Source organism: Sphaerodactylus townsendi, linkage group LG12, assembly GCF_021028975.2.
Source record: "Sphaerodactylus townsendi isolate TG3544 linkage group LG12, MPM_Stown_v2.3, whole genome shotgun sequence".
Classification (NCBI taxonomy): domain Eukaryota; kingdom Metazoa; phylum Chordata; class Lepidosauria; order Squamata; family Sphaerodactylidae; genus Sphaerodactylus; species Sphaerodactylus townsendi.
Window position 1 is genome coordinate 29,976,029 of NC_059436.1, and position 25,944 is coordinate 30,001,972.

A 25,944-nucleotide genomic window follows, 5' to 3' on the forward strand; every position below is an offset into this window, starting at 1 on the left:
TCCCAGCATCTCAGGTGGTTCATGTTACCCACTTCCTAGCCCTTTTTAATTGGAGATGGCAGATAATGGACCTGCAGCCTTCTGCATGCAAAGCAGGTGCCATACTCCCTCAATGAAGACAGCCCCTCCCTCAATGAAGACAGACTTCCTCATTCCTAGAAATCTGGATTGAAAGTGGCAAAGTGTCCCTCCCCCCCTCCTTGGGCGGGGGTTAGCTAAAAATTGAGAAAACAGCCTCTCCGTACTTACTAAAGTGACAAGTATTCAGACTCAGAAGTAACTCCTTTGATGAAAGCAACATATGGAAAGAGAAAGGAAGACATTGTGGAGAGAAACACGCCAAACACAATGAGACATAATGAGTCCGTGAAAAGAAATTACATAAACCAAAGAAAAGAAAAACACCCAGCAAGAGAAGCCGCAGACAAACATGTTTAGTACCACAATTCCATTCCTAAAGGGGAAATGTCATGTCGTGTTGCTCCTGCATATGATCAGACCACCTTTTTCTGCAAACTGTTCTCAAGACAGGACAGGTGAAAAGGGAAAGATGAACAGCCAGTTGCTTTTAGCCGGCTGGCTTTTGATTCCAAGAAAACAGCAGCTGGCATAACAGGACTGGGTGCTCCCTCTTCTCCTGATCTGCCTCCTTTTACAGATATTTTGCAAGGGAGAAGGAGCCACTGGGGTTCAAATGTAGTGGGTTTCCATGCACACACATACACAAGTGAGTAGTTGTTACTGGAGATGCCAACTATTATGCAGCCCAGTCACCACAGCACTGAAAGAATCTCAAGAAGAAAGGATAATTATAAATGAAATAAGTTAATACATCAATAAACTCTTTTATTTCTTTTTGCATTTTCCCTGCCCTCCCAGCACCACTGTCTGCTAGAATATTCTTAATCATCTGGGGCTTGCATAGGAATTTTAATAAGCTGATTTCTGGATGCAATGATTACTGGCAGACTGGCTGAAGACGACAACTACTGCATGTTTCCCAATGGTGCAAATAAGAAAAATCAGCATTTTGTTTCCAATATGGCTATTCAGACATTTGAGAAGGTTTCCAAGTAGGGATGGTGGACAGAGGCGTCTTCCGTAACTGGGCATCAGAAGTCTCCAAACATGGAGAACTGCATGAATCGAAGCAACTTTAGGGGTTGGGCGGTATAGGAAAATTAATAAATAACAATAATAACTCTTTCCATAAAATTATCCAGCTTGTCTAAAAGCTATCAGAGTTCCTGGCTATTATCTCATCTTATAGATGCAAGTTTTGTAAGATAATTATGCCCTGTGTCATGAAGTAGATACATTTGACAGCTTAGATTCTTGGAGGCTTACAAAGGTTTCTCTTACCTTCTGAAGCCTTGGATGGTGACATGGGGCTCTGTATTGTGGTGTTAGCAGCTGGTGATGTCACCTGTTCTTCTGCATCAGCATCTTTCTCACCTGGAAGGAGATTGGATGAAATGAGAGAAAGAGAACTAACAAGGTCAAAGGAAAACAAAATCATCTACTTAGTAAGTTGATAAACAGGGTTTGATCCTACATTTCGAATTAGTGTGCTTAGCTTGCAGAATTCTACCAGTTCTACAGAACACCACACCTGTAATAACTGGACTCCTATAAGAATCTATGCATCCAACTCCAGCCTTCAAAAAGGTTCTCAGACTGGAAAATGACAGTGTCCTTCCATCTTCATCCCTTGACAAGTGTATACAGAATCATTTTTCATGTTGCCAGTTCAAGATCAGCTGCTGGCTAATGTAACCTGTAGTATCACACAACCTTTTCCCTCCTTGCCCTACCATTTGCGGCCTAGCAAGTTTTACTGGTTTTCCAAGTGATTCAAAACTGCACAAGACCCACTTGATCAAAAGTGAAATCAGGACAAAGAAGAGCATGAATGTGACTGGTAATACCGGCTGCCTAAGCCACCTAAAACACTTTTCAGTAGAAGGAAGCAAAGAAGGCCAGTTGTGTTGAAGAAGAAGAAGAAGAAGAAGAAGAAGAAGAAGAAGAAGAAGAAGAAGAAGAAGAAGAAGAAGAAGGAAGCCAGCCAGTAAAGAAGAAGAGTTTATTTGAGATCCTTCCTTTTTCTCTCTCCTGCAGGAGACTGTAAGTGGGCTTACAATCTCCTTTGCTCCTTCCCCCCTCACAAATAAAACAATTCTGTGAGGTAGGTGGGGCTGAGAGGAGCTCCTGAGAAGCTGTGACTAGCCCAAGGTCACCCAGCTGGCGTGTGTGGGAGTGTACAGGCTAATCTGAATTCCCCAGATAAGCCTCCACAGCTCAGGCGGCAGAGCTGGGAATCAAACCCGGTTCCTCCAGATTAGATACACAAGCTCTTAACCTCCTACGCCACTGCTTTTCCCAATCTAAGTGCCATGATTCGAAACTGACACCTCTTCTTTTTCTTTAGGTCTCATTGACTGGTATTTATATGAACAGGACTTCTACAGTGTTTCTTCCCCTCTAAAAATCAGGCGCACAGATTGTGATCACAACAGGAAGGAAGATTTTGCAGGAAAGCTGAAAACACTCTTCCCTGCACAGTTCCAATCTGAATTTGGCCTTCACGTGCTTGTTCTTTAGAGAGAGAACAGTCAGAGCTCCATTCTCAGAGTGACCAGCTGTTCACAATAGTGCCCCTTTTCTGTAACTCAATGGTTCTGGTCCACAAGCCACATGCACATTCTGCCCCGGATATTTACCATCCAGACCCAATTTCTTTCTTTCCACTTCTTTCTTGTACTCCTCCAGTTCTTGGTCTGTCAACTGGCTGAAGGGGTTTGGTGGCTCTGGCTCAGGAGGACCCTCCTCATGGGACACATCTTTCACCTCTCCATCTGCCAAGTTACTGTCGGTTGACTGCAAGGTAGACATGCTCAATGTCACTCAGGTCAAGGGTACAGCTAAGACAGCTTGAAAACAAGGCTATGCACATTAATCTATGCATCTGCTTTATACTCAGACCACTGTTCTAGAAAGGTCAGTATTGTCTACTCCAGGGTGTGCCTAACTCTGGCCTTCCAGATGTTCATGGACCAGGATTCCCAATGGAATTGTAGTCCAAGAACATCTGGAGGACCAGAGTTGGACACCCTTGGTCTACTCAGACTGGCAGTGGTCTCCAGGGTCTCATGCAGAGGTCTTTCATATCATCTGCTGACTAGTCCCTTTAACTGGAAATGCTGGGGATTGAACCCAGGAACCTTCTGCATGCAACGTATGTCACCTACCACTCAGCCATAGCCTCAATGCTTTGGACAGCTTATCTTATTTTATCCGATTCTTTCATTTCTATCTCCTTCTTTTAAGAAAAAGAAGAAGAGTTTGGATTTATACCTCACCTTTCTCTCCTGTAAGGAGGCTCAAGGTGGCTTACAATCTCCTTTCCCTTCCTTTCCCCACAACAGACACCTTGTGAGGTAGATGGGGCTAAAAGAGTTCCGAAGGACTGTGACTAGCCCAAGGTCACCCAGCAGGAATGTAGGAGAGCAGAAACACACCTGGTTCACCAGGTAAGCCTCTGCCACTCAGGTGGAGGAGTGGAGAATCAAATGTGGTTCTCCAGATCAGAATTCATCTGCTCTTAACCACTACACCATGACGGAACTTAAGAAACTCAGGGTGCTGCCTGTGGGATTATCCTCCATTTTTGTCTTCACAATTACTTGGTGAGATAGGATAGGTTGAGAGAGAATGCCTGGCCCATGGCTACCCTGGAAGCCCAACCCACCCCCACCCCAGTCTAAGTCTGATAACCTCTTCACTGCACCCCGTGGCTTCAACAGCACAGTGCAAGAGTTTACAGTAGGTTCCACAATGACAAGTACCGGGCTTCTGCTTTTTTCTGCTATCACACTGGCCAGCAGCTGAGACTGGGGTCCTGCTGATTTCACATCTTGTCGATTTTGCTCTCGAATCTGAACGAAGAAGCAAAAGAAAATGGAACACGTTATCAGTCTCTAGGAAAGGGGAACCCCTTGAAGGAGGCAATCTTATTTGACATAGAGGTCCAAAACAGATGTGACATTGGAAGAGCCATGATTGGATCATCGGTGTTTTTAAAAGGTTAATAGCTGTACAGGACCTCAATTTATATAAGGGCCTTGGCATAATAGAAGAGGAATGTAATCCTTCCCCCTGCCATGTTAGCTGTGGAAAGATAAGATCGGCAAAGAGAAAATGCCTGTCTTTTTTTTTTGCCGCAGAGAGGATGAAAATGTAGTATCAGTAGAGCAGCAAACTGGAATCAGCCATAAAGAAAGTAGAGGTTTCTGCATATATTTGGGGTTCTTAACAGGGGCGTAATGAGGCAGCCCTGTGCAAACTGTAGCCCTGGGCAAAACCTGAGTTGGATGCCCCCCCCCCCCCCAATGGGCGGCCACTCCACCACAACCAATTTTTTTTGCACCAGGACGTTGGTGCCTGCAGGGGGTGCATTTGTAAACATATCAGCACCAAAATTTCAGTATATCATAAGGAGACTGTCCTTACACTACTCCCCTAGTTTGGTGAGGTTTGGTTCAAAGGAACCAAAGTTATGGACTCGCAAAGGGGGAGCCCCATCCCCATTATTTCCAATGGGAGCTAATAGGAGATGGGGCCTACAGATTTGAGGGTCCATAACTTTGGCCCCGCTGCACCAAACTGCACCAAACCTGGGGGGTATCATCAGGGTGGTTCCTTATGAGACCCTGAAAGTTTTGAGACTGTGCCTTCAGAAATGTCGTCCCCCCCAGCCTGCAACCCCCATGGACAGCAATACAGAAAACTCAATGCAGAACAAAGATTCTTGGGCAAATTTCTGGGATGTTCCTGCAGGGGGTGCATTTTTGGATGTATCGGCACCAAAATTTCAGGGTATCATCTAGAAACTGTCCTTATAAGGTACCCCCAAAGTTTGGATGCAATTCTGGTTTAGGGGTCCAAAGTGCCATGGTCCCCTCAAAGGGGGGTGCCCCATCCCCATTCTTTGCTAAGGAGGAGATGGGGGTTACCCTTTTGAGGGTCCATAACTTTGGACCCCCTGAACCAAACTGAACCAAACCTTGGGGGTGCCATCAAGACAGTATCCAGATGATACCCTGAAATTTTGGTGCTGATACGTCCAAGAATGCCCTCCCTGCAAGAACATCCCGAAATTTGCCCAAGAATATTTGTTCTGCATTGAGTTTTCTGCATTGCTGTCAATGGGGGTTGGTGCCGCTAGCCTAAAAACTGCACCCCCTGCAGGCCAAAAATTGAAAACCACTAAAAATACCCAAAAACGAACCCAGCATTTTGATTCCCCCCACAAGGTGATGCCCTGGGCAGCTGCCCACCTTGCCCAATGGGCATTACGCCAGTGGTTCTTAATGTGTTTGCAGGAACATATTCATGTTTAAAGAAAAAAGACATTTCCTGTCTCAGAGCAGGGGCAGGCAGTTTTGATTAGTAAAGCTAAGTAGGGGTGGAAGAATTAAAGCCTTTCTCCCACTGGACTGTCACTCTAACACAAATCATGGGCCCATGTAGCAGCTGCTATCCTATTTGAACAGAACGTAAGTTTATTCACAGTCCAAGACCAGCACAAAATAAGACAATAGAAAATACAGCTGTTCAGTCAAAATAAGGTCCACATGAAGAATAACGAACATCACTATAAGTGTCAAATGAAGTTGACCAGGGACCTCCTAATTTTATTTGCAATCAAGCCAAATTTAGCTATTTTACGCTAAATTTCAGGGTTCACATAGCTTCAATGAGAGATAGTACAATCTCTGTCTCACTGGATAGCCTGTAAGTATTGGGGTGATACAAACATCACAGATCTGGTTGTAATTAACACAATCCAGTCTGACATGTTCCATAGTTTCTACACTTCTAACCTTACAAGGGCATAGTTGTCCTGCCATTAGGACTATTAAAATGCTGAGTAGGTCTGTTCAGGCATGGGTCTCCCAATATCACATCTGTTCAAGCTCTTACCTTTGAGGATCAGACCATAATCCTCCTAGGCTGACACAGAAATAGCCTAGACACAGGAACAGTCATGATGGTTAATCTGGCATAAACCTAAGACAGGCTTATTGTATGAATACTGTATGGTTCCAGATTAGAAGCTAAGATAAGAGCAAGGCAAATGATTCTGTACCTTGTTCCTCATTTCCAGAACTTCTTGTGGGTCTGTGTAGAGAGGCACAAATTGGTTTGGGTTTTCAATTCGGATTGGTGTCCCACTACTTGATTTCTCTACTTCATCAGCTTTCAGCCACTGGATAGTATCAAAGGGGGGGAAAGAGCAAATCAGCAGAGGGCATTTCATTAAAGGTAGAAAACAATGGGTGGAGACCTTCTGGAGGAGAAGATTTGAAGTTTTGGCCTCTGCCTTCAAAGGTGCTCTGCTTCAGGATGAGAAACAGCCCCCCCCCACCGCCCGGCCCCCACAAATGTAGCTTAATTCACTGAGTATCCTCATCTTCTTGAAGTCTAATCTACTTCATAATTTTGAGGATAAAAGGGAGGGGGCTCATATATGCTATTACAGCCTCCTTGGGGAACTGGAGAATTTTTTTCTTCTAAAATTATAAATGTGTTTTCTATGTTACCAGCTGGTTTGACACAATTTTCATTCTGGGGAGAGTCAACTGGTTTGCATGAGCTAAGACACCTTTTCCACATTCATTTTCCTGCCAAAGATCCACTTAAAGTTGTGAAGGGTTCCAGAGACTGTTCTATGGCTCATACTCTTCTGCTGACCACATGCCTCCCCAAAGTGCATTCAGTAGTATGTTACTGTGGTGCCTTGCAATGCATTAGCTGAATGGTGACAAGCAGGCAGCCTTTCTTTACTGGTCTCTTTGGGGAAGCCTCTGCTAAAACCCAGAGGTTTCTCCAGAAAGCAGTTCAAATTTAAGAATGGGACACTGTAAGAAACTTGCTAGGAATGTGCATGAGATGCCAGAGTTATCACACCTGGCTCACAGGTTAAGGCCAGCTTAGCTAGAAACCACAGTTGAATTGCATACAAATGGCTCTTTCTGGGCTCTGTCCTTCGTTTGTCCCAGTAGTTGACAGAAACATGTAGGACAGGCAGTGGCTGGTATTCCATTTACCGTGGTTTTGGTCCGTTGACTTCCTGCACTACCTTGGCTTTCCTCAGCCACATTCACTCGTAAATAAGTGTTTGGTGTATTCAGCCAACGGGTCTTTTCTTTCTGTTGCTTCTGGGCATGCTGCCGGAGGGTTGAGATGGGTGCCCCCTCTTCTTCGAAGATGAATGCTGTGACAGTGGCCGGGATCTCCACTTCGCTCTTATGCTTGCTTTTCTCCTGGATGAATGGATAGCGATATGCATATCCAGTCCGGTAGCCCTGTCAAAGACAGATAAAGCTCCTTGAATGCACACTTGCATGGTTACCCAAGACAAAAGTGACTAACTGGGAAGCTACGGAAAGTCCTCAGGAATTTAGCTTCCATAATCCTCTTGCAAGTTTTTTCCCCTCTAGATTGCTGAAAGTGCTTTTTAAATTAGTTTTGGACTGTATAGATCAGGGGTCCCCAAGTTTTGGAGCTTGAGGGTACCACTGGAACTCTTACACAGTGTGGTAGGCCAGTTACAAAATGGGTGCCACGGCTTACCTTCAGTGATCCTTCTTTTGTGGTGGCAGCTGCTGACAAAGCAACATTAAAAAAATTTCTAAAGCCAATCACATCTCCAATGGAAAATCCAAAGCCTTGCCGAGAAAGCCCCAACTGTCCCCGCCCATTTTCTAAAAGCACTTGGTGGGTGCAAGGCAAGGTGTTGCTGGGCACCATGATGCCCATGGGTCAGCATTGTATAATGGTTAAGAGCAGTGGACTCCAAGGCCCCTTCCGCACACGCAAAATAATGCGTTTTCAAACCACTTTCAGAACTGTTTGCAAGTGGATTTTGCTATTCCACACAGCTTCAAAGAGCACTGAAAGCAGTTTGAAAGTGCATTATTCTGCGTGTGCGGAATGAGCCCCATCTGGAGAACCAGGTTTGATCCCCCACTCCTCCACAAGTGGCATACTCTCTGGTGAACTGGATTTGTTTCCCCACTGTTACACACAAAGTCTGCTGGTGACTTTGGGTGAGTCACAGTTCTCTCAGAAGTCTCTCAGTACCACCAACTTCACAAGGTGTCTGTTGTGGGGAGAGGAAGGGAAGGGATTGTAAACCGCTTTGAGACTCTTTATGGGTGAGAAAAGCAGGGTATAAATCCAAACTCTTCAACTCTTCTTCATGTTGGGGACCTCATCCCATTATTTCCCTAAACTCTACTAAAAATGCAGGGTGAACTGATACAATTTATCTGTTGTTCAGTGTGGTCTTTCAGTGGATTGGAACAGTTCCTGTGGTTATGGAAATATTTAGCACTTTAACACTTTCTTTTTGAGAGGAGAAGATAAACCTTCTTGCACCTTGACGCTCTAAAATTGTAACCATCTATTGTTAAAGCAACTTTGGCTGAAACTATCAAGAACCCATCTGACCAAGTCAACCCCTGCCAAAATATACCAGAGATTTAGGGAGGTCTATGTGAGAAGACCACAACTCATGTGAAGTTAACTGACAAAAATGGCTTCTTCACTTGCCAACAACATACAAGGTTGTCCAGCATTCTCATGAGGGCTTCAAACTCATGTTCTCCCAGGCGACTTTTCTGCATAGGTCCAAAGGTGCTCCCAGCCCATCGGACTGAGCCAACCTCATGGGGCTTGTGTTTTTCTCGCTCCAGCATGATCAGATTCTCTGTTCCACCAGCACTAGACAAGGCTGAGACCTAGAGAACAAAGACAACAGGAGAGGTTTGAGAAGTATGATAAGAAAGCACTTCTCTAGACACACTTCACTGTTTCTAGAGTTCGTAGGTGAGTGATTTGGATTCTTTTAGGGCCCAGTATGGGCAGCTGCAGCCTAAATTCTGGGAATCAAGAGTCAATTCGTAAGCCTGTTAGAAGTGTTACATAACCCAAGCAGGACCTATTAGGCCACAGCAGGTGTTGCAATGGAGGATAAGCAACTGAAAAGATCAGTTGGGCTATGAATCAGCAAACAACAGACAGACACAGATACAGAGACACATAGGCTGTTTCTGCATGGCACAATTATACCGGGCTGCAACTGGGTTACGGCAGCTGGGGAAAATGAAGCCCACCCCTTTCCAGTTCTGAATAGGGCCCAGTGCAGGCCTCAACACAGTAAGCGGCAGCAAAAAACAATAGGGTACAGCATCACATTACATTCCCAACCACAGTAGTGGGGTTCAACCCAGGATTTTAAAAAAGAATTGCCAAATTGGCAATTTTTGAAAATCCTGGGATGAGGGAAATATTGGGGGGGGGGGGGTTACCCACTTTAGGATTGGGAACTGTGCGAACTTTTTGATCAAACTAGGATAGTTCCCTTGCTCAACCTGGGATATTTGGACCATGCAGAAACGACCATAGATATGGATAAATATAGAAACGCACACACATATACACACAAACAAATATTTAACATTTGCGATATGTCCTTATTTCCTCACTCAAATTCTGTAGGTGAAATCAGCAATTTAGATCTGAGAGTTTAATCCCAAAGTTTTCACTGTGTGTCCTTTAGACTCATTGGCACATCATGGTTATTTTGGTCAGTATCCAGTATAAAATGTCATAAACTGTCATCGCATAATGTCTATCACTTATGTCAGATACAAAATGCACATCAACCACCAAATACTAAGTACTGCTTGCATCCCAAATATTAAACTGCCAAACACAAAATATTGTTTAGTCAACCAACAATACTTTTGGGTACCAATTATAAAATCCCCAACATTAAAATATAGGGAAGGAAAGGGGGGGGGCGTTATTCAATTATTTAGTGCATTTTTATTCTGCCCTTCCTCCAAGGAACTCAGAGCAGCATACACTGTTACCCCCTGCTCTATTTTATCCTCATAACCCTGTGAGTCAAAGAGAAAATGACTGGCTGTGGACAATCAGAATATTTTGGCAGGATCACCCAGCAAGCTGCATGGTAGAGGGCAGATTTAAATGCCAGTCTCCCAGCTCGTAGTCCATCACTCTCTTATGCTTTATACCAAGGGTGGACTGTGAGAAAATCTTGCCCTGGAAAAGCACGTGTACACACATACCTATGGAAGGCCGAAAGATCCTGCAGTTAGCCCCAAGCAGGATTTGGCCAGGTGCCTTCTGCCCTGCCCCAAGCATGGGAAAGGTTATCCCCCATTTGGGGCTAGTGCCCCGCCACCCAAGTAATCTGTCCACCAGGAATCTTCCTGATGGTCTTAATGGCCAATCTGCCCTGGATTATACCTCATATTACTCACTCAGGATTAACATGCAGCATCAAAGATCACAAAGGAGAATTTTGAGGAGGGTGGAAAAGCAAAACTGCCTGCTCCCTCAACCCTCCACAGTGCCAAGAGAGTAGCATCTTTGGTTGCCTTTGATCCTGAACGCAACTTGGAAGGAGGAATCTGTGTGGAGTGGGTGGGTGGCCTGTGTTAGCATCCTTTCACCTGCAGGTGGCTCTCACGCTGGGCCTTGCCATGTGGCTGGTTGACCTAGTTTTTTCCAGCTGAAGAAGTAGGCTGATGTACAGAAGGCAGGACAATGGCACTAAGAGATAGTAATTGCAGCGTGTCTGCAGAGCCAATGCAATCAAAGCTGCCACTTTGCTACAGAGGTGGTTGGTCATCATCCAGTGCAGGAAGAACTGAAAAGGGGGAGGGATTTCCTGCTGTGTTTTGTGGACACAATTTTTAAAAAGCCCCACAGAAGACAACAAGGATTTGGATATATCAGGGTGCAGCCTCTCCCCCATATTTGGGAACCAGTTATATTTTTTACGAAGCAGCCTAGAGGCTGAGAGAGCTAAGTCTACCAGTGAGTGGAGGGCTGCCATTCATCCCCCAGGCCCACTTCATTCTGGGCAGTACCAGAGTCTAATCCACTATGGGAGCCACAGAAGTGGACCTGAGCAATCATCCAATAGTAAATAAATGCACCCTGTATATGCTCAGTGCTATGTTTCTGATTGCAACTTGCATCCTTCCCTCTTCAGTAACCTCGTTGCCAGAACCAATTTTTAAGGCTCCAGGATTTTTACACTCCTGTTTCAGTCACAGTTGTGGACAACTGGAACATTCCTCCATCATAGAGGTGTATCTAGGGGAAAATGTAGCCTTGTGCAAAACCACAAGGATTTACGCGCCCATACTCATTATGAGGCGTTGTGGCTGTCCCACCATGACCAAATAATTTTTTTTCACCAGGTCTTGAAGTCAGTGTATGGGCCCGAGGGGGAAGGAGGAAAGTGACTAAATGGCCCAGGGACATTTGATCCCATATGTTCCTTTGGGCGGTACGCCTCTGCTCCAGCATGTTCTGCCCTGCACAACTCATGGTGCCAGCCTATGATATACAAGGTCATGTAATGTAGGTGGGGTAACCCTATGGTGACCACCATGTTTGCAAGGCCAGTGAATGGTGAAAAGCTGTTTCCTCCCAGGTTTTTAGTGGACATATAATTTGCAGAAGTAGGTCTTTGGAATCTCCTGAGATTATTGCAATAATTCAGCAAAGAAACTGACAACATAATAAATTATATATGTGGGCAACATAGGGTTATAGGCTAAGTGGTTGGTGATCTTTTTTGAAGTCTGTGTCCAACCTTCACCAGCAGAGTATGGCAGATGATCAACACAGACCCAGTAGAGGGCAGTGAATGACTGATGTGGCCCTAATTTGGCTCCTATCGTTTGACTCCTCCCCTATTCAACTTGAGTTCTTTCCTGATGAGATTCTTCCAAGGGCTCCTGCCTTAAAACTGAATTGAGGCAGGAGATGCCAAAATATTTGAGACACAGATGGCGTTTGTGGCAGCATCTCCATACAGAGAATGTCATCCTGCCCTTTGGAGTCATCTGTTATTGTCTCTAGTGAAGGTGTATTTTTATGTGTTTATGTGAGTGTAGCTCACCTGTACTTCGCAGGCAGCCTGCAAATGGAAGATCTTATAAAATGCTTCTTCCACGGTGTCCCCAAGAGCCACCACACCATGGTTCCGCAGCACTAGAACCTACCAAGAGAAGCAATGAGAAACTAATGCTAATTAAAACCATCAGCAGTTGCACTAAAATTGCATTTTTCAAGTACAGACCCCACTTGTGTATGATGGTCCAAAATTTTCCAAACCTTTGGCTAAGTTTTTTGGAACAACCTAACAACATGTTACATTGTTTATGGATCTATCTCATGTCTGCCCTGTTGTTGTCAAGTAGACAAGTGCTGGAAGTTCCTTGTTGAAACCCAGATTCTCAAATGTGTGGTGCCTGATTTAATCTGGTTTAAACACTTTTTTTGCTGTCAAGACACATCTGACTTATGGTGACTCGTGGTGGGGATTCCAAGGCAAGAAACATTCAGAGGTAGTTTGTCATCGCCTGGCTCTGTGTCACGACCCTGGTATTTTTTGGAGGTCTCCCATCCAAATCCTTGTCAGGGTTGATCTTGCTTAGCTTTTGAGATCTGATGAGATCAGGCTAGCTCAGGGCTAGCTCATGGCCAATTGGCCATGCTGGTAGGGGCTGATGGGAATTGTAGTTCCTGAACATCTGGAGAGCCGCAGGTTCCCTACCCCTGGGCTAGCTTTACCTGCCCTCCCCTGAGATGCAATTTTCCCAACTTACAATGGCCCCAGGGAGCTACTTTTTACCCCACTGGCTATGCACCAGAACACATTTACACTTGGTCAGTTCAGAAACCACTTAGACATGTAGATTCTAGTTTATATTATCATCTGTTGACATTAAATTCAATCATTAACTGGAAAAAAGGAAACCTGGACAGCATTTCTCAACCCTAACCTTGCAAGTAGGCCCAAGGCACTTCTGCAACTCAATTCTGTCTGCTTCTTCCTCCATATCACCGTTGTAGTCAAAATATACCATGTCCCCTACCAGCAGTGCATCATGACAAATGGGCAGGAGGCCATATTTCATTGCAGACACCTGAGAAAAGAATGAACAAGAGAAGAGATGAAGAAGCAACAGTCTGCATCCCAATTCATTATGCTTCCAAAGTATTTTTGATGGCCAAGTAAGAAAATTCACTCCAAGGAGGCAGTCAGGAATCAGTTGTAAGAGCATTCACTCTTTCAAGTTATACAGAGATTTCAGTCAATGAATGTGTAAGGATCAGAAACAGGGGGTAGACCAATAGAGGTGACTTGATACTACACTAATACAAACAAACATAAACAGCATTGCGTCTTTCTAGGCAAGGTAAGGGGGTACATAGTCTCATTAAAGGCTCCCATCCCCCCATCCCCCACAATTGTGGATATCACATGATAGCTAATATTTGAAGGTTCCAACTCAGTGGTTCTCAACCTTTGGGTTGCGACCCCTTTGGGGGTCGAACAACCCTTTCACAGGGGTCGCCTAAGACTCTCTGCATCAGTGTTCTCCATCTGTAAAATGGATAAATGTTAGGGTCGGGGGTCACCACAACATGAGGAACTGTATTAAAGGGTTGTGGCATTAGGAAGGTTGAGAACCACTGTTCCAACTCATGGCAACTTGTTACAACAGGGGGAATTAGTTCTCACAAGGCAAAAGTATCTTGACACTAGTAGGTTGACAGTGGGTTATCAGAAGCCACTTTCTAGTTCCTACCTTCCATACTGCCTGCTTTTTGTAAGAAAGGGAAGGCTTTTCCCCCTCAAAAGGGCGTTCGGCAGCTGATCTATAAAGAAGACATTTTCTTGAAGGAATCTTTGGCAGCTGCTTTTTTCTTTTTTCTGGGTTTGTTTATTTTTTTAATTGTTTCTTTCCTACAGGGCAGGTTTTTTGTTAAGCTACTGCTGTTGTTGGGAAAAACAGCATGCCAGTATGTTTGACAAATAAATTCCACGACAACTGAAGTTAAAACCTTTTTTTAAAAAACAACAACAAAAGGCATGTTGGCTTAATTTGCAACACTGGCCAACATCATATTGAGTTTCCCAGAAACAAGAGGAGAACCTGTTTTTGGAATGCACAATGAATGCCAGGTACTTTCAGACCTCTTCCCGGACACTCACAGTCCACATGTGGCTCCTTCCCATACTCTAGGGAGGGGCCTTGGCTCAGTGGCAGGACATCTGCTCGGTACATTGAAGGTTCCAGATTCAATCCCTGCCACCTGCAGCTAAAAGGACCAGGTGATGTGAACCTGAGACCTTGGAGAGCCACTGCCAGTCTGAATAGCCTGTACTGACCCTGATGGAATCTGTCAGGAGCTGTCAACTCCTGATGAACAAAATCTGTCTGACAGTTGCATCTCCGGAACAGGCATGACTCATCCCCTCGTGCTGTGCACCTGAATTGATAAGAAACTGTGAACTGATTGGTTGTAAATATGTATACAGGGAGACAAAGTGCAATTGGGACTGTGTGCTAGCGACACTCATTTTCTACGTAGCATTTTGTCAGTCAGAATCATGAAATAAAAAGCCCTTCATTGGAAGAGAATCTCTGCATTCGTGTGCCTTACTTCAAGTTGCTGACTTAAAAGCTGACTGCTTTACTCCAGTGTAGACCTCCGCTGCAGGATTGTTTACCTTGAATAATGGTCTGATTCAGTATAAGGTAGCTACATGGGTTTGTCCCTTGCTTTGTGACGGAACAGCCCCCTCCCCAAGTTTCTTTCCCTCCACGCCTTTGTGTGTACTGCTTCTCCTGCCTCTCTTGCCTTGCTGTGCCATCAGGGATCAGCTGTTTCATAGGCTCCTCTGCCAGTTCCTTGTGCTGGAATTACCTTACTGAGATAACAGTAAGAAAAGCACCTGGTCTGCCCTGACACCTTTCATTCAAGGTGTTTCATTCAAGGCGTTTCAGAACGTCTGTAGCGCCTGAGAACAAAAGCAAGGCCCCAGCTGCCGCTCTGCTTGTTGCTTTATCGGGTTTAATGCTCTTCTATAAATCAGCTTCCAAGCCAAGCCCACTGTCTCATGACAAGGCATTTTCTGTTGCCTGGCAGAGAATGGCTGTCAGCAAGACGGATGGCATTCCTTACGGCAGCTGTGGCAGGCGTGTGCAAATGGATGATGCATCTCACATCGGGTCTCGCCGCGTAGATGGCTGAGTGCAAGCTGAATCCGCGGGCGTCCGCTGAAAAGCTGGTGCTGCCTTGCTCCACCACTTCCCCCAGCACGTTCACTTTAATCTGTGGCACACATGCAAACATACAAGACAAAAGCAGAGGGTGACAAAGAGGAAGCATCTCCTTGGGCAGAGGACTATCATTCAAGAGACCAAATCACACCTCAAAGGGAAGGTCTGGCGGCAGCATCTGATATTCCATGGCAACCTATCCCAAACTGGGTAGTGAGTCATATGAATACATTATGAGAAAGGAAAGGCTCTTTGTGAGTCCAAGCTACATTCCCACTGAGGAAGGTGCCTGCTGTGTCACTGTACTGTTCTGTCCTGCTTCCAATCAGGAACAAAGATGCAGCAGAATCAACCCCGCACCCTCTCATATACACACAATGCAGACTTGCAGCAGGTGTACCTATTCTCAGTGTTGATCCCTGTTGCAACTATGAATGAGTCACTGATTTGAGTATTCCTCCTTAATGGAAAACATGAAGCTCAATGACTCAAGCAGGAACACTGTGTGTGGGGGTCCTTTTTTGAAGACTTGTATTCTTACACGTTTCAAACACCCACCCACATCCAAGGTTAATTCAGGAGAAAAAAGGGATGCCTCAGCAATCAGAAGGCTGTTCTTTCCAATGCGTTCCTTTTTCAAGCGGTTGAAGGCAAACAGAACCTTCGGTTTCAAACTCTACCTCACCCTGAAGGTGATGCAGCCTTCAAACAACAGGCTTAAACCAGGAAATGTCTGAAGTGCAAATGTAAATGTTATATTAGTCAGAAAACTTAGGGCCAAACTAGACATGGGCAGCGTTAGGGTTTCCTCAGTTCAGCAGTGCTCTTTTTACAGAAAGATATGGAAGCAGGGAACTACAGTTCTCATGTGTTTCAGGAACTGAACTGGCACAGGAGATTGGCACTGGTGGAGAATGGGCTTCAGCCTTCCCTCCCAGACCATTTTCTAAAGCCAAGGGGATCTCCGGGAAGTCCTACTTGCCCCACTGTGGGGATCAAAGAGCACTGACTGCGTGTGAACACTTGCCCTCTGCTCTTTCTTTTGTGTGCCATGACCATTAATAAAACAACAGGATGAGAGGTCCAAGGCAAATTCGTAAAGCTGCTAAATGAGGCACTGGGAGTTCCATGGGGACCCAAATCTAACTGGGATCACAGCGTAAGGGAAGGGTTAACCTGAAATGGCCCTGGGGAGTTGCTATGCGCTCCACTGAGACAAAAACACAGGTAATAACACCAATGCCTATATGTTTGTCTTAATAGTTGTTCCTCGGGATCATTTCTGGTTGAGAAAATGGCATGAATGGGATGCTTAAATCATTCTTCTTTTATGCCAAGGTCTTGACTAAAACAGAGAAAATAAAATGCTGAGTGCTCATTCAAAGAACTGACATCATCTTGTGTTGATTAGTCCCTTTTCCATAGTAAAGTGGTACAGCTTAGCTTCTGTTAGGATACCATGAGCAGGCAATTCAGTGGATCGGGCCTGGGAAGATGCTCAAAGAATCCCATCGAGGCACAAGGCCACGTGTTGGGTGTTACAGAGGGGAAAAGGTGGGAACTTGGGGCAGGGTTCCCATTTTAGCTGGCATCCCCAAGGCATTCTCAAAAGAGATTTGAACTTCGTGTGTGGATGTGCCCCACCATGTTCAGAATTCTGGAAACAAAGATGGAGCTGCTCAAGGCAAAGGACTGAGTCCTGCATACTCACCAAAGTAGAAGCAGTGACTTCATGACAGGAAAGGCCTACAGGGCAAATCAAGAAGTGGTCCTGCTCTTTGCTGACTCGCAGCTGCCAGAAAAACAAAGGACAGGTTTTACTCTAAGTTCCCCTGCTCATGGGATGCAGTTGGAATGAGATGAGATGGGAAATGTGCCATCAGCAACTCTACATCACTTCCTCCTCCAGAAGGGTCTACAAAACACGAGTGGACACTACAGTACTCTGAGTTTCTCTATTCCTGCAGGCAGCAGCCCCAAAAGAATGGAGGAGGGAGAGAATGCTTGCAACACTCGGATGATACATCATAATGTGTGTAACTGGAAGTTATCATGAAAGGAAGGAGGAGATGTGTGACTGCTGCTCTTAGTGGCACACACATGTCTTCTGTCATGTCTAGTACTTGCCTAACAGTGCTCATGTAGCCCTTGAAGGGAAAACAGTAGAGAACAGAAGAAAAGCCTTCACCTCCTGCCCCCACCAATGAAGAATATTTCTCCTTGAAGAATACGCAGCTGCCCCTGGAATGTTTGTGCTTTAAGGGTCAGGAGAGCACAAATTGCTCCCTCGTTTCTAGCATTTTAAGTTTGCCTGACCATACTAACATGACCTTTGGAAGCCTTCTCAAAATCTTTCACATGGTGGATTCCAGCCTGTAGCCCACTGACCATGTGCATCTGAACTAACGGGTATGATCACAACAGATGCAATTCACTGCCGCTAGCATGCCTACGGACTGGATGTACAGAATCGGGGCAGTGAGCCCGGCATAGAACACACTCCTTCTGTTAAGGTCAGGTATTACAGTCCAGGATCAAGTTCAAGAGAATGCTGGCAGCAGAACACAGTTGTAAGCAGCATCAAATGCCTAAAACCTATAATGTCACAAAATTGTCTCCCTCTTGCCCTTCCTCCCTTCCCTCCCCCACACAAGGAACAACTAGTTTCCCCCTTTTTAAAAAACTAATAGTGTTCTTCCCCCCACCATCCCCACCCTGCCAAATAAGATGAATGGAAGTTTGAGTAAACATACAGAGCCTTACTACTTGTTACAAGGTCTCTGTGCTGTTTCCAGGTTTGCCATAAGGACTTTCTATTGAATGTGCCTTGGAAGTTCTCCACAGGGAACCTAATTCCTGGCTACACAGAGATCCAATTTGGATTTGGACCAGAGCATTTTGTGTGTGTGTGTGTTGGTGGGTGGGTGGGTGGTGGGCAGGCATCCTTCTGATTTGAAATAGCCTCAGGAAGCTTGCTATTTGTGCTGTTGGAGAAACCTATATTTACCCTGTCAGTACACATAGAGACCCCAGCAGGACAAAAAGCAACTGTCTGATGATGTTTCAAGTTGGGAAAATGGTGTAGGTCTTAGGCCCTTTCCGCACAGCAAATTACAAGCAGGCTGCAGGCAGGATACATGAACCCGTCCTCGCCCTGGACCGTTCGCATGGTTGGCTGTCCTGTGAACAGCCAGCACATCGGCTGGGGGTGCCCCTTCGCACAGAGGTGCATTTTAAAAAATTTACCTTCTACTGATGTGTAGCTTCGCAGGCAGGTATGAATGAACCCGCACAGCCATAATATGCCCCTTTGTGCCTGCGTAGTCTGGCAAGATTGCTTGTTTCTGAGACAGATAAGTGTGTATATTGGTGGCATTTAGTTCCACAGAAATTTTCTGTGGAAGGTAATAAGACTGCAGGTAATAAGACTGCACTGTACAAAATGGTTGACAAGTTGCTTGGATATTGTTGTGTATAGCTTATTGTAAGTAGGATCCTGTTATGTAATTTCTGCACTATTTAATGTGTCTTGTTAATACTTATGCTACGCTTCAGTTCTTTTTAGAGGTTCCAGACTTCTAAAATCTTAATGCATTGGTTATTGAATATCCCATTTTGTTGACAGCACCAACTCAATTAAGTTTGCCTTGAGTCTCTGTGAGTGAGGCAGACTATAAATTATGTAAATAAAAATTAATAACAAAAGTAGTCACAGATGTTGGAAATGTCGAGATGGAAGCTCTGATTCTTAGTATATTTGGCAGACAGGCAGAGATAGCCCAATCTATTAGGATTAAATTGCTGGAACTATCGTGTAAATAACGGGAAATCAAGTAGTTTTTGATTTAGCAAAGGTTTTAATCACTATAGGGTGGATTATAGGCAAGAAAAATAAGCTTCTAATTCTGAATTAACTAGTTAACAGCAAAGACTGGGTGAGACCAATATTGGAAGAACACAGTTCACAGACTGGTTATTCAGAGATCTGGATTTACGGAGAACAGACATTGTGATGGACAAATTACATGAAAGGAATGTTATCAGTTATGGCAGAAATGTGTCAGTCACGCAGACTACTTTTTTGGAATGCCGGTAATGTGGGCATACAGTGCAGATAAAGCGTGGCTAAGTGAGACAACTGATTTAGTATTTGACCTAACAATGACAAATATTTGTTATTTGCACTGCAAGGACAGGAAGAAGATGGGAATTGCAAGGTACATTTATATGTAGCCTAAGATGGAGAAATGGCCATGAAATCTACAAATTAATTCTGTGATAGTTCTAGCAAAGATGGCCTCATAAAAGAAGAAGACAAATTCATGGTGGAGGCTATTACTTGCTATGGCTGGTAATGACTATTGCTTTCATACCCTGCTTGTGGTCCTCTAGAGGCATTTAGCTGGCCAGTTTGGGAAACAGGATGCTGGATGAGGTAGACCCTGAGGTTGATCCAGCAAGGTTCTTCTGATGTTCTTAACTGTTTTGCCACAATGTCATCTTTCAAAACACCTGCCTCCCTGGTACCCAACACTTTCAAAACACCTTTCAAAACACTGCCTCCCTGGTACCCAACTGAAGAAGGCTTAGATGTTTACCAAATTCAATAATTTGCCTTTGAAATTCTCTACACTTCAAGATAAGTATTACCCTATTTGTATTTTTAAATGGTTGCTACTTGCCTGAGGGTAAAAAGGTAGAAAGGAATGAGGCAGAAATGTTTTAAAAACCAGGATTGTTAAAGAAATCAGGTTTAATTCTGACCTGGCCACCAAGCCAAGCCTCAGCAAGGAGAGTTCTTTTACCGTGACATAAGTACTGCTCAGTTGTGCCCAGCCGTAGAGGTCCAGCAGTCGGTAGACGCTGCCAACCTTGCAGCGCATGAGCCTCTCTCCTTTGGCCAGAGATGTAGAGTCGGTACCGTAAAGGTCGTTGATGGGTGTCACTGTGGAGAGGTCTGCAGAAGAGAGTTAAGCAGGGGCTTGCCTTGAACATGCCTGAATAATGTACATGCAGTGCAGCTAGGGAAATCTAAAGGATGTATAAGCCACCTGGGGACCACACGTGATGGGACTAAGCCTTGGTTTGATTCTGCAAGGCAAAATTGTCTAACTGTGCCAGGCAATAGCAGACCTGGGAACAGAACGTGTAAAATATGGCTCCTTGGAAATCCTTCTCATTGTACGTCTGTTTGTTTATTATTTAGAATGTTGGCTTTCTTTTTATGTTATAGAATGCAAAGCAGCTTACATACAATAGCCATAAAAATACAAAAAAACTTCAATTTAAAACCACAATTTAGGACAGAAAAACTTAATAGCTTTAATTTAATAGAAAAATAAAAGTAAATCAAGTGCTATCCAAATTAAAACTGTCCCATTATTCCCATTAGTAAAATTTATAGTTAACTGCCAGCATATGAATATTCGCAGCAAGAGGGAAGCAAAGAAGAGCATTTCTTAGTCAAGGCCTTGTTTTTGCTAGTTCACTTATACCACACTGTGGCATCACAGTGCCACCCAACTTGGATGGAGCTTTCTGCCTAAAGTAGGAAGGCCTAAAGTGCCTGCCCTTAGTGGTCAGAATGGCTCCTGCCATGCCATGCCTACATCACTTGATTTGGATACCACTCATTGCAAAAGCAGTCAACAAATGTAAAAGCATACCCCTCTGGCCCCAGAGCCCAAGGGGAGGGACAAAAGAAGAAGCAGACAGTCAGGAATCAGGTTTGGCAGCTGTGGAGCATGATCAGAATGCTTAGGTGAGTGTTACAACAGGAAACCAAGGAATTTATATTACTGAACTCTAAAAAAGCCAATAGATAACCTCCACAACTTCAGGGTTTAGCATGGTGATCCAGCCCCACACCCATTTCAGTTCTGGTGGATGCACACTAGGGAAGGTCAGACAAGGTATGGTAGAAAAGAAAGGTCTAGAAATTGCCATGTCTGATCTGTGAGAAATAGGATGACAGGGAAGGACAGAGCAAGAAGGTGGACTAGGAAGGTGGACTAGGACAGATAGAAGCCTTGACACTTCAGAGAGAATGACCAAACATCTTTCATTGGGATTGTTTGCCTCCTCATGATGCCAACATACTCAACGGTGATGTGGGGAAGACGGAGGGAGAAGTGCTGGCCATAAAGTCTGCAATCTGCCGAAGGGCCCAGATGTTGGTGTTGTTTCCTTTCTTCATCTGCTCTTGGATGAGGCTCTCCAACTCCTCCCTGAAAGACTGAAAAAAACACACCAAAGAATGATCTAGGCTGAATGATGCAGGCTTTCACAGCTGGAATCTGTTCTTCTGGAGACCTTCTTAAAAACAGTCTCAAGACTGGCCCTGATAATGGCAGCACTACTAAAGAGCAGAAAGAAGGCAAAGAGTAGGCTGAAGGTTCTAGCACTCTAAACAAGAGATTTCCAAACTTTGTGTGTGTCTGTGTGGCTCTCAGATTCTTCTTGGGGGATCCTCATTAAGCAGACTGGCAACTGCTCACTGCAGTTGGCCTTTCCCTGTAACGTGCTCCTGTAGGGGGTTATTAGACATGCTCTAGGTCAGTGATGGCGAACCTATGGCACAGGTGTCAGAGGTGGCACTCAGAACCCTCTCTGTGGGCACGAACAAACAGAGTGCCCCCCCCCACACATCTAGGCTGGCCTGGGTTGCTGGGCTCGAATATTAGCATTAAACCTAAGACCTAGTTTTGGGGAAGTAGTGTAGGTAACCCTGTTAAGCGCTGTTAAACTAAAGCACGATTCTTTACCCGGGAGTAAGCTCAGTTGCTGGAAATGGGGCTTGCTTCTAAGTAAACCCTCCTAGGGCCGTGATTCACCCGTTGGAAGAGTTGCACGGTTGTTTCAAAGCAAAGCCTTCTACTACCAGTCTACCACCAAGCTTACTCCTGAGTATCGCACACCTTGGAGCCAACCGTTTTTTCTAAACAAAACCCTCAGTATTCAGGTTAAATTACCGTATTGGCACTTTGCGATAAATAAGTGGGTTTTTGGGTTGCAATTTGGGCACTTGGTCTTGAAAAGGTTTGCCATTGCTGCTCTAGGTGCACTCTGTGTTTATTGAGGGCAGGTCCAACAAGTGAGGTCCCACAAGTCTGGCCAGCACTCTGCTTGTACAGAATGTGTGCACTAAAACACACTTCAGAACCCTCTTTGATGGCAAGTCTGTGTGGAAAGGGCACTCTGAAGAGGGATGGATTGAAAGCAATGAAAGAGGAGTTGGATCAACCATCTCATATCTCTTTGCCTTTCCCTTGTTCTGTTTGATGTGCTTCCTTGACAGTTTGGCATGCTCCTAGAACCATTAATACCCACACAAGCTTATACTGCACAGGCATCATGTAGTCTTGGAAACCAGCTATGGGTTTTAAAAGATTCCTTCTTGGTTGATCATTCTAGTAGGGTAGTTTTGTTAGTCAGTAGCTACAAAATAAAACTGGAGTCCAGTAGCTCCTTAACATGAAAAAGAAAATGTATTCAAAGTATAAGCTTGTGCTGGAATAAGTTTGGTTAGTTTTTAGTGTGCCGTTGGCCTCCAGTTCTTCTTGCCTGAGGCATCCTTTCTGGGTGCTTCTGAGATATGAATCCAGCAGGTGTCAGAATCACCATTCAGATATTTGCCTAAGGATTGAATGCAGCAGCATACCTGTTGCACCTTTGGCAGAACTTCAGCCCATATTTTATTTCTTCATTTTTACTGCACTTTCTGCAGGGAGCTCAGTGTTCTCCCTTGTCCAGTTCATCCTCAGGACAGACACGTAAAGTAGGTTAAGCTGAGACAATAATTGGCCCATAGTCACCACGCATCCCTAGCCCACAGTTTAACCACTGTACCACAGACACTCTGCTAGCATCACACTCAGTACACATGACAACCCTATATGTTCACCAAATACATGGGGATGGCAAGCAGGAATGAGTGTGCTGTTTCCACCTTCTGCCTCTGTGCACTCGCCTGGCATCTGCAGATGCACAGAAAAGGTGGCTTTCCACTTTCCAAGCTCTTTCTCGAGGGATCAGCCACACTAGTTTTGGAACATTGCTGATCCTGGGGAGGGAGCACGTCCCCCATTCCCTGTATGTTGACCCCTGCAGATGACCAAGGAATTGAGCAGAGTGCAGGAGAAGGGTCAGCACTTTCACACGTGTTCTCCCTTCCTGTGTCTTGCCTTTAGTGGACACCTGGGGCTGGTGTGTGCACCAGGCTTCTGTTGAGTGGGGCTCGGCCTGGATGTCACCACTCACGTCTGAGAATGACAAGGAAACAAGACAGATGAGCAAAGAAGCCTCCTGCACAGCAGTTGGCCAAAATTGGTCACATGTTACTGCTTTCCTGGCAGGGCTGCCAAGCAAAGTCAGTGAGACAACATTCTAGGAGCTCTGATCAGCTTGAGGGCCCTCGGAACCAAGCTAGCTATGTGATTTGTTCTCCTAGAATGCTTGAGTGGTATCTGGGCTGAGATGGAGGCTCAGAGGGAATCTTGGCTTGGGGGCCTGTGGTGTTTCTTGGTATCTGCCATACATCCAAGCCAGGCTAGCTTACTACTCTGGGCAAAGGGAACTTTGCTGTTCTTGCTAACACTACTGTTGTGCCCCTCCCACCTGCCAACTTGTAGCTAGTTCACCGACACCACTGAGGTGCAAGGTACTCACGGGGCTTTGCAGAATCATGGTAACCCTTTTCTTCTGTTCCATTAGGTTGAAATCCTGGCGGAGGTCAGCGGCCATGTTCCTGATGCGCAAGTACTCAGGATCATCTTCTGAGAACTGGTCAAAATAATGCTGACCTTGGGACGGCAAAGAGGAGACCTCCTCAGGAATGGTTTCGTTGCTCATCTTGTAATCTATAGTTTGCTTTTGGGGACCTGCAGGAAGACAAAAAGGCTTAATTGATTATTTTCTCTTCAACAACCAAGTTTGGTTAACATAGCAACACTCTATTGTAAGGTGAGCAAACTCTGAGGAGAGAATTCAATGTGAAGTTCAGAAGAACAGACATTCTCCCATGCAAGTGAGAGGGAGGAAGCTCAGCACTGCACGGAGATCAGACACTTGTGCAGCAGGGTCAAACTTTGCCCTCCCATTGGGTGGATCAACCAACCCTCACAGCCTGGTATCCTTGCACAGAAGAAGAGTTTGGATTTATATCCCCCCCTTTCTCTCCTGTAGGAAACTCAAAGGGGCTTACTAACTCCTTACCCTTCCCCCCTCACAACAAACACCCTGTGAGGTGGGTGGGGCTGAGAGAGCTCAGAAGAACTGTGGCTAATCTGAATTCAGTCTCCACAGCTCAAGCAGCAGAGCATGGAATCAAACCCGGTTCCTCCAGATTAGGGGACACGTGCTCTTAACCACTACACCAGGGCTGCAATATGTTTGTGGATGCTGAACCCACTCTGCCCGTTACAATGATGCACATTTGGCTAGGTGGAAATGGTGGACTGTGTACAGAGGAAAGGCTTGTATCATTGCAGAGACTCCTACAGGGACATGTCTTGCACCCTCCTGGCTCTCCCAAGTCTCTGATGGCCAAAAAAATCTGGTTCTTTCAAATGTGGTAAGCACCCCGCCCCCCCCCCCCCGCAGCATCCCAAATTTTTATTGCTTCCCTCTTCAGGAATAAGTGTCAGTCATTTATTGATCTACTTGGAGAGACCTTTCGTCACATGGTTCAAGCCAGAAACCAAACTATCACATTATTCTCTGTGCATTACATTTTCTCTTTTTTCCCATAGGAATTTGTTTTCAGGATTTTTTTTTTTGACATGTTGTCCAAAAAGTCCCCCCTCCCCAAATATTTGGCAATGAATGAGAGAAAACAGCTTTTAGCAGCACTGGGTGGGTTCCATACACGTCCAAGATTACAGAAATAAAAACAGGATGCAGGCTTACTCACAAGCAATTGCAGCTTAAAGGGCACTGAGCTGACATAAAGACCCTGCCTAAATTATACATTGCTGCTACTATTCCCTGTTCTTAGCAATCATTAGCGCTTATACGTTTAATTACAACCAATGGGGCAGGTCTGCAATGTTGCCTGAATGCAAAGGCATGCCAACATCTCGCTTCCAGCCAGAAAAGTGGCCTGTAAGTGGAAGCTGATATAAGGAATGATTTCACACTAAACTCCAAGACTTGCAAATAGGCATTTGCCTGGTGGCCTGTGGCGAGGAAGCATCTCGTTCCAGAAATCATGCAAGGAGACTTAAATTTAGGAAAACAAAAAATGCCCTTGGGAAGCTGTAGTAGAACATTGCTAGCTACAAAAGGTACAAGAGGAAGGGGAAACTAGAGGAAAGGATAGGAAGCAAGGCCCCTTCCGCACACGCAGAATAATGCATTTTCAAACTACTTTCACCACTGTTTGCAAGTGGATTTTGCTATTCCGCACAGCTTCAAAGAGCATTGAAAGCAGTTTGAAAGTGCATTATTCTGCATGTGCGGAATGAGCCCAAAATTTTCCAGCCAGTGTCTCCTCTCTGCACTCCTCCCAGTTTGCAGTGTCCTTCTAGGATATCAAGTACCCAACTTTGGGGTTCCTGAATTAAAAAAGACATGATCCTCCTCCAACCATCCTGTTCCAAACCCCAATGCCATAAAGGCCTCTTTGTGGGGTATGTATCTATATATATATTAGCAGAGTAGAACAGAAGAGACAGATTCTCAGTTGCTTTTTATAAATGAGTTTACTAACTGCAAAGGGAGGGTTACATGGAGATAAAATAAGAAATCCTTTCTTTCCTGT

The 25,944-nt window shown here is 45.0% G+C and overlaps 1 protein-coding gene across 3 annotated transcripts in view; it reads right to left on the reverse strand.

Annotated features, from left to right (window-relative positions):
* ADD2 (adducin 2) overlaps positions 1-25,944 on the reverse strand; it is a 64,937-nt gene that overhangs the window by 2,623 nt on the left and 36,370 nt on the right. Inside the window, exons 2-15 of one of the 3 annotated variants that reach the window (XM_048512952.1) lie at positions 23,853-24,064; positions 21,285-21,420; positions 19,991-20,142; positions 16,897-16,977; positions 15,088-15,237; positions 12,897-13,040; positions 12,011-12,109; positions 8,628-8,804; positions 7,110-7,367; positions 6,149-6,268; positions 3,846-3,935; positions 2,721-2,877; positions 1,363-1,455; positions 250-283 (exon numbers count right to left, since the gene is read on the reverse strand). In XM_048512952.1, coding sequence (XP_048368909.1) covers positions 250-283; positions 1,363-1,455; positions 2,721-2,877; positions 3,846-3,935; positions 6,149-6,268; positions 7,110-7,367; positions 8,628-8,804; positions 12,011-12,109; positions 12,897-13,040; positions 15,088-15,237; positions 16,897-16,977; positions 19,991-20,142; positions 21,285-21,420; positions 23,853-24,035 — 1,874 coding nt within the window. In that variant the 5' untranslated portion in view covers positions 24,036-24,064. The remainder of the gene's footprint in view (positions 1-249; positions 284-1,362; positions 1,456-2,720; positions 2,878-3,845; positions 3,936-6,148; positions 6,269-7,109; positions 7,368-8,627; positions 8,805-12,010; positions 12,110-12,896; positions 13,041-15,087; positions 15,238-16,896; positions 16,978-19,990; positions 20,143-21,284; positions 21,421-23,852; positions 24,065-25,944) is intronic. The other 2 variants (XM_048512949.1, XM_048512951.1) reach the window with 2 other exon arrangements.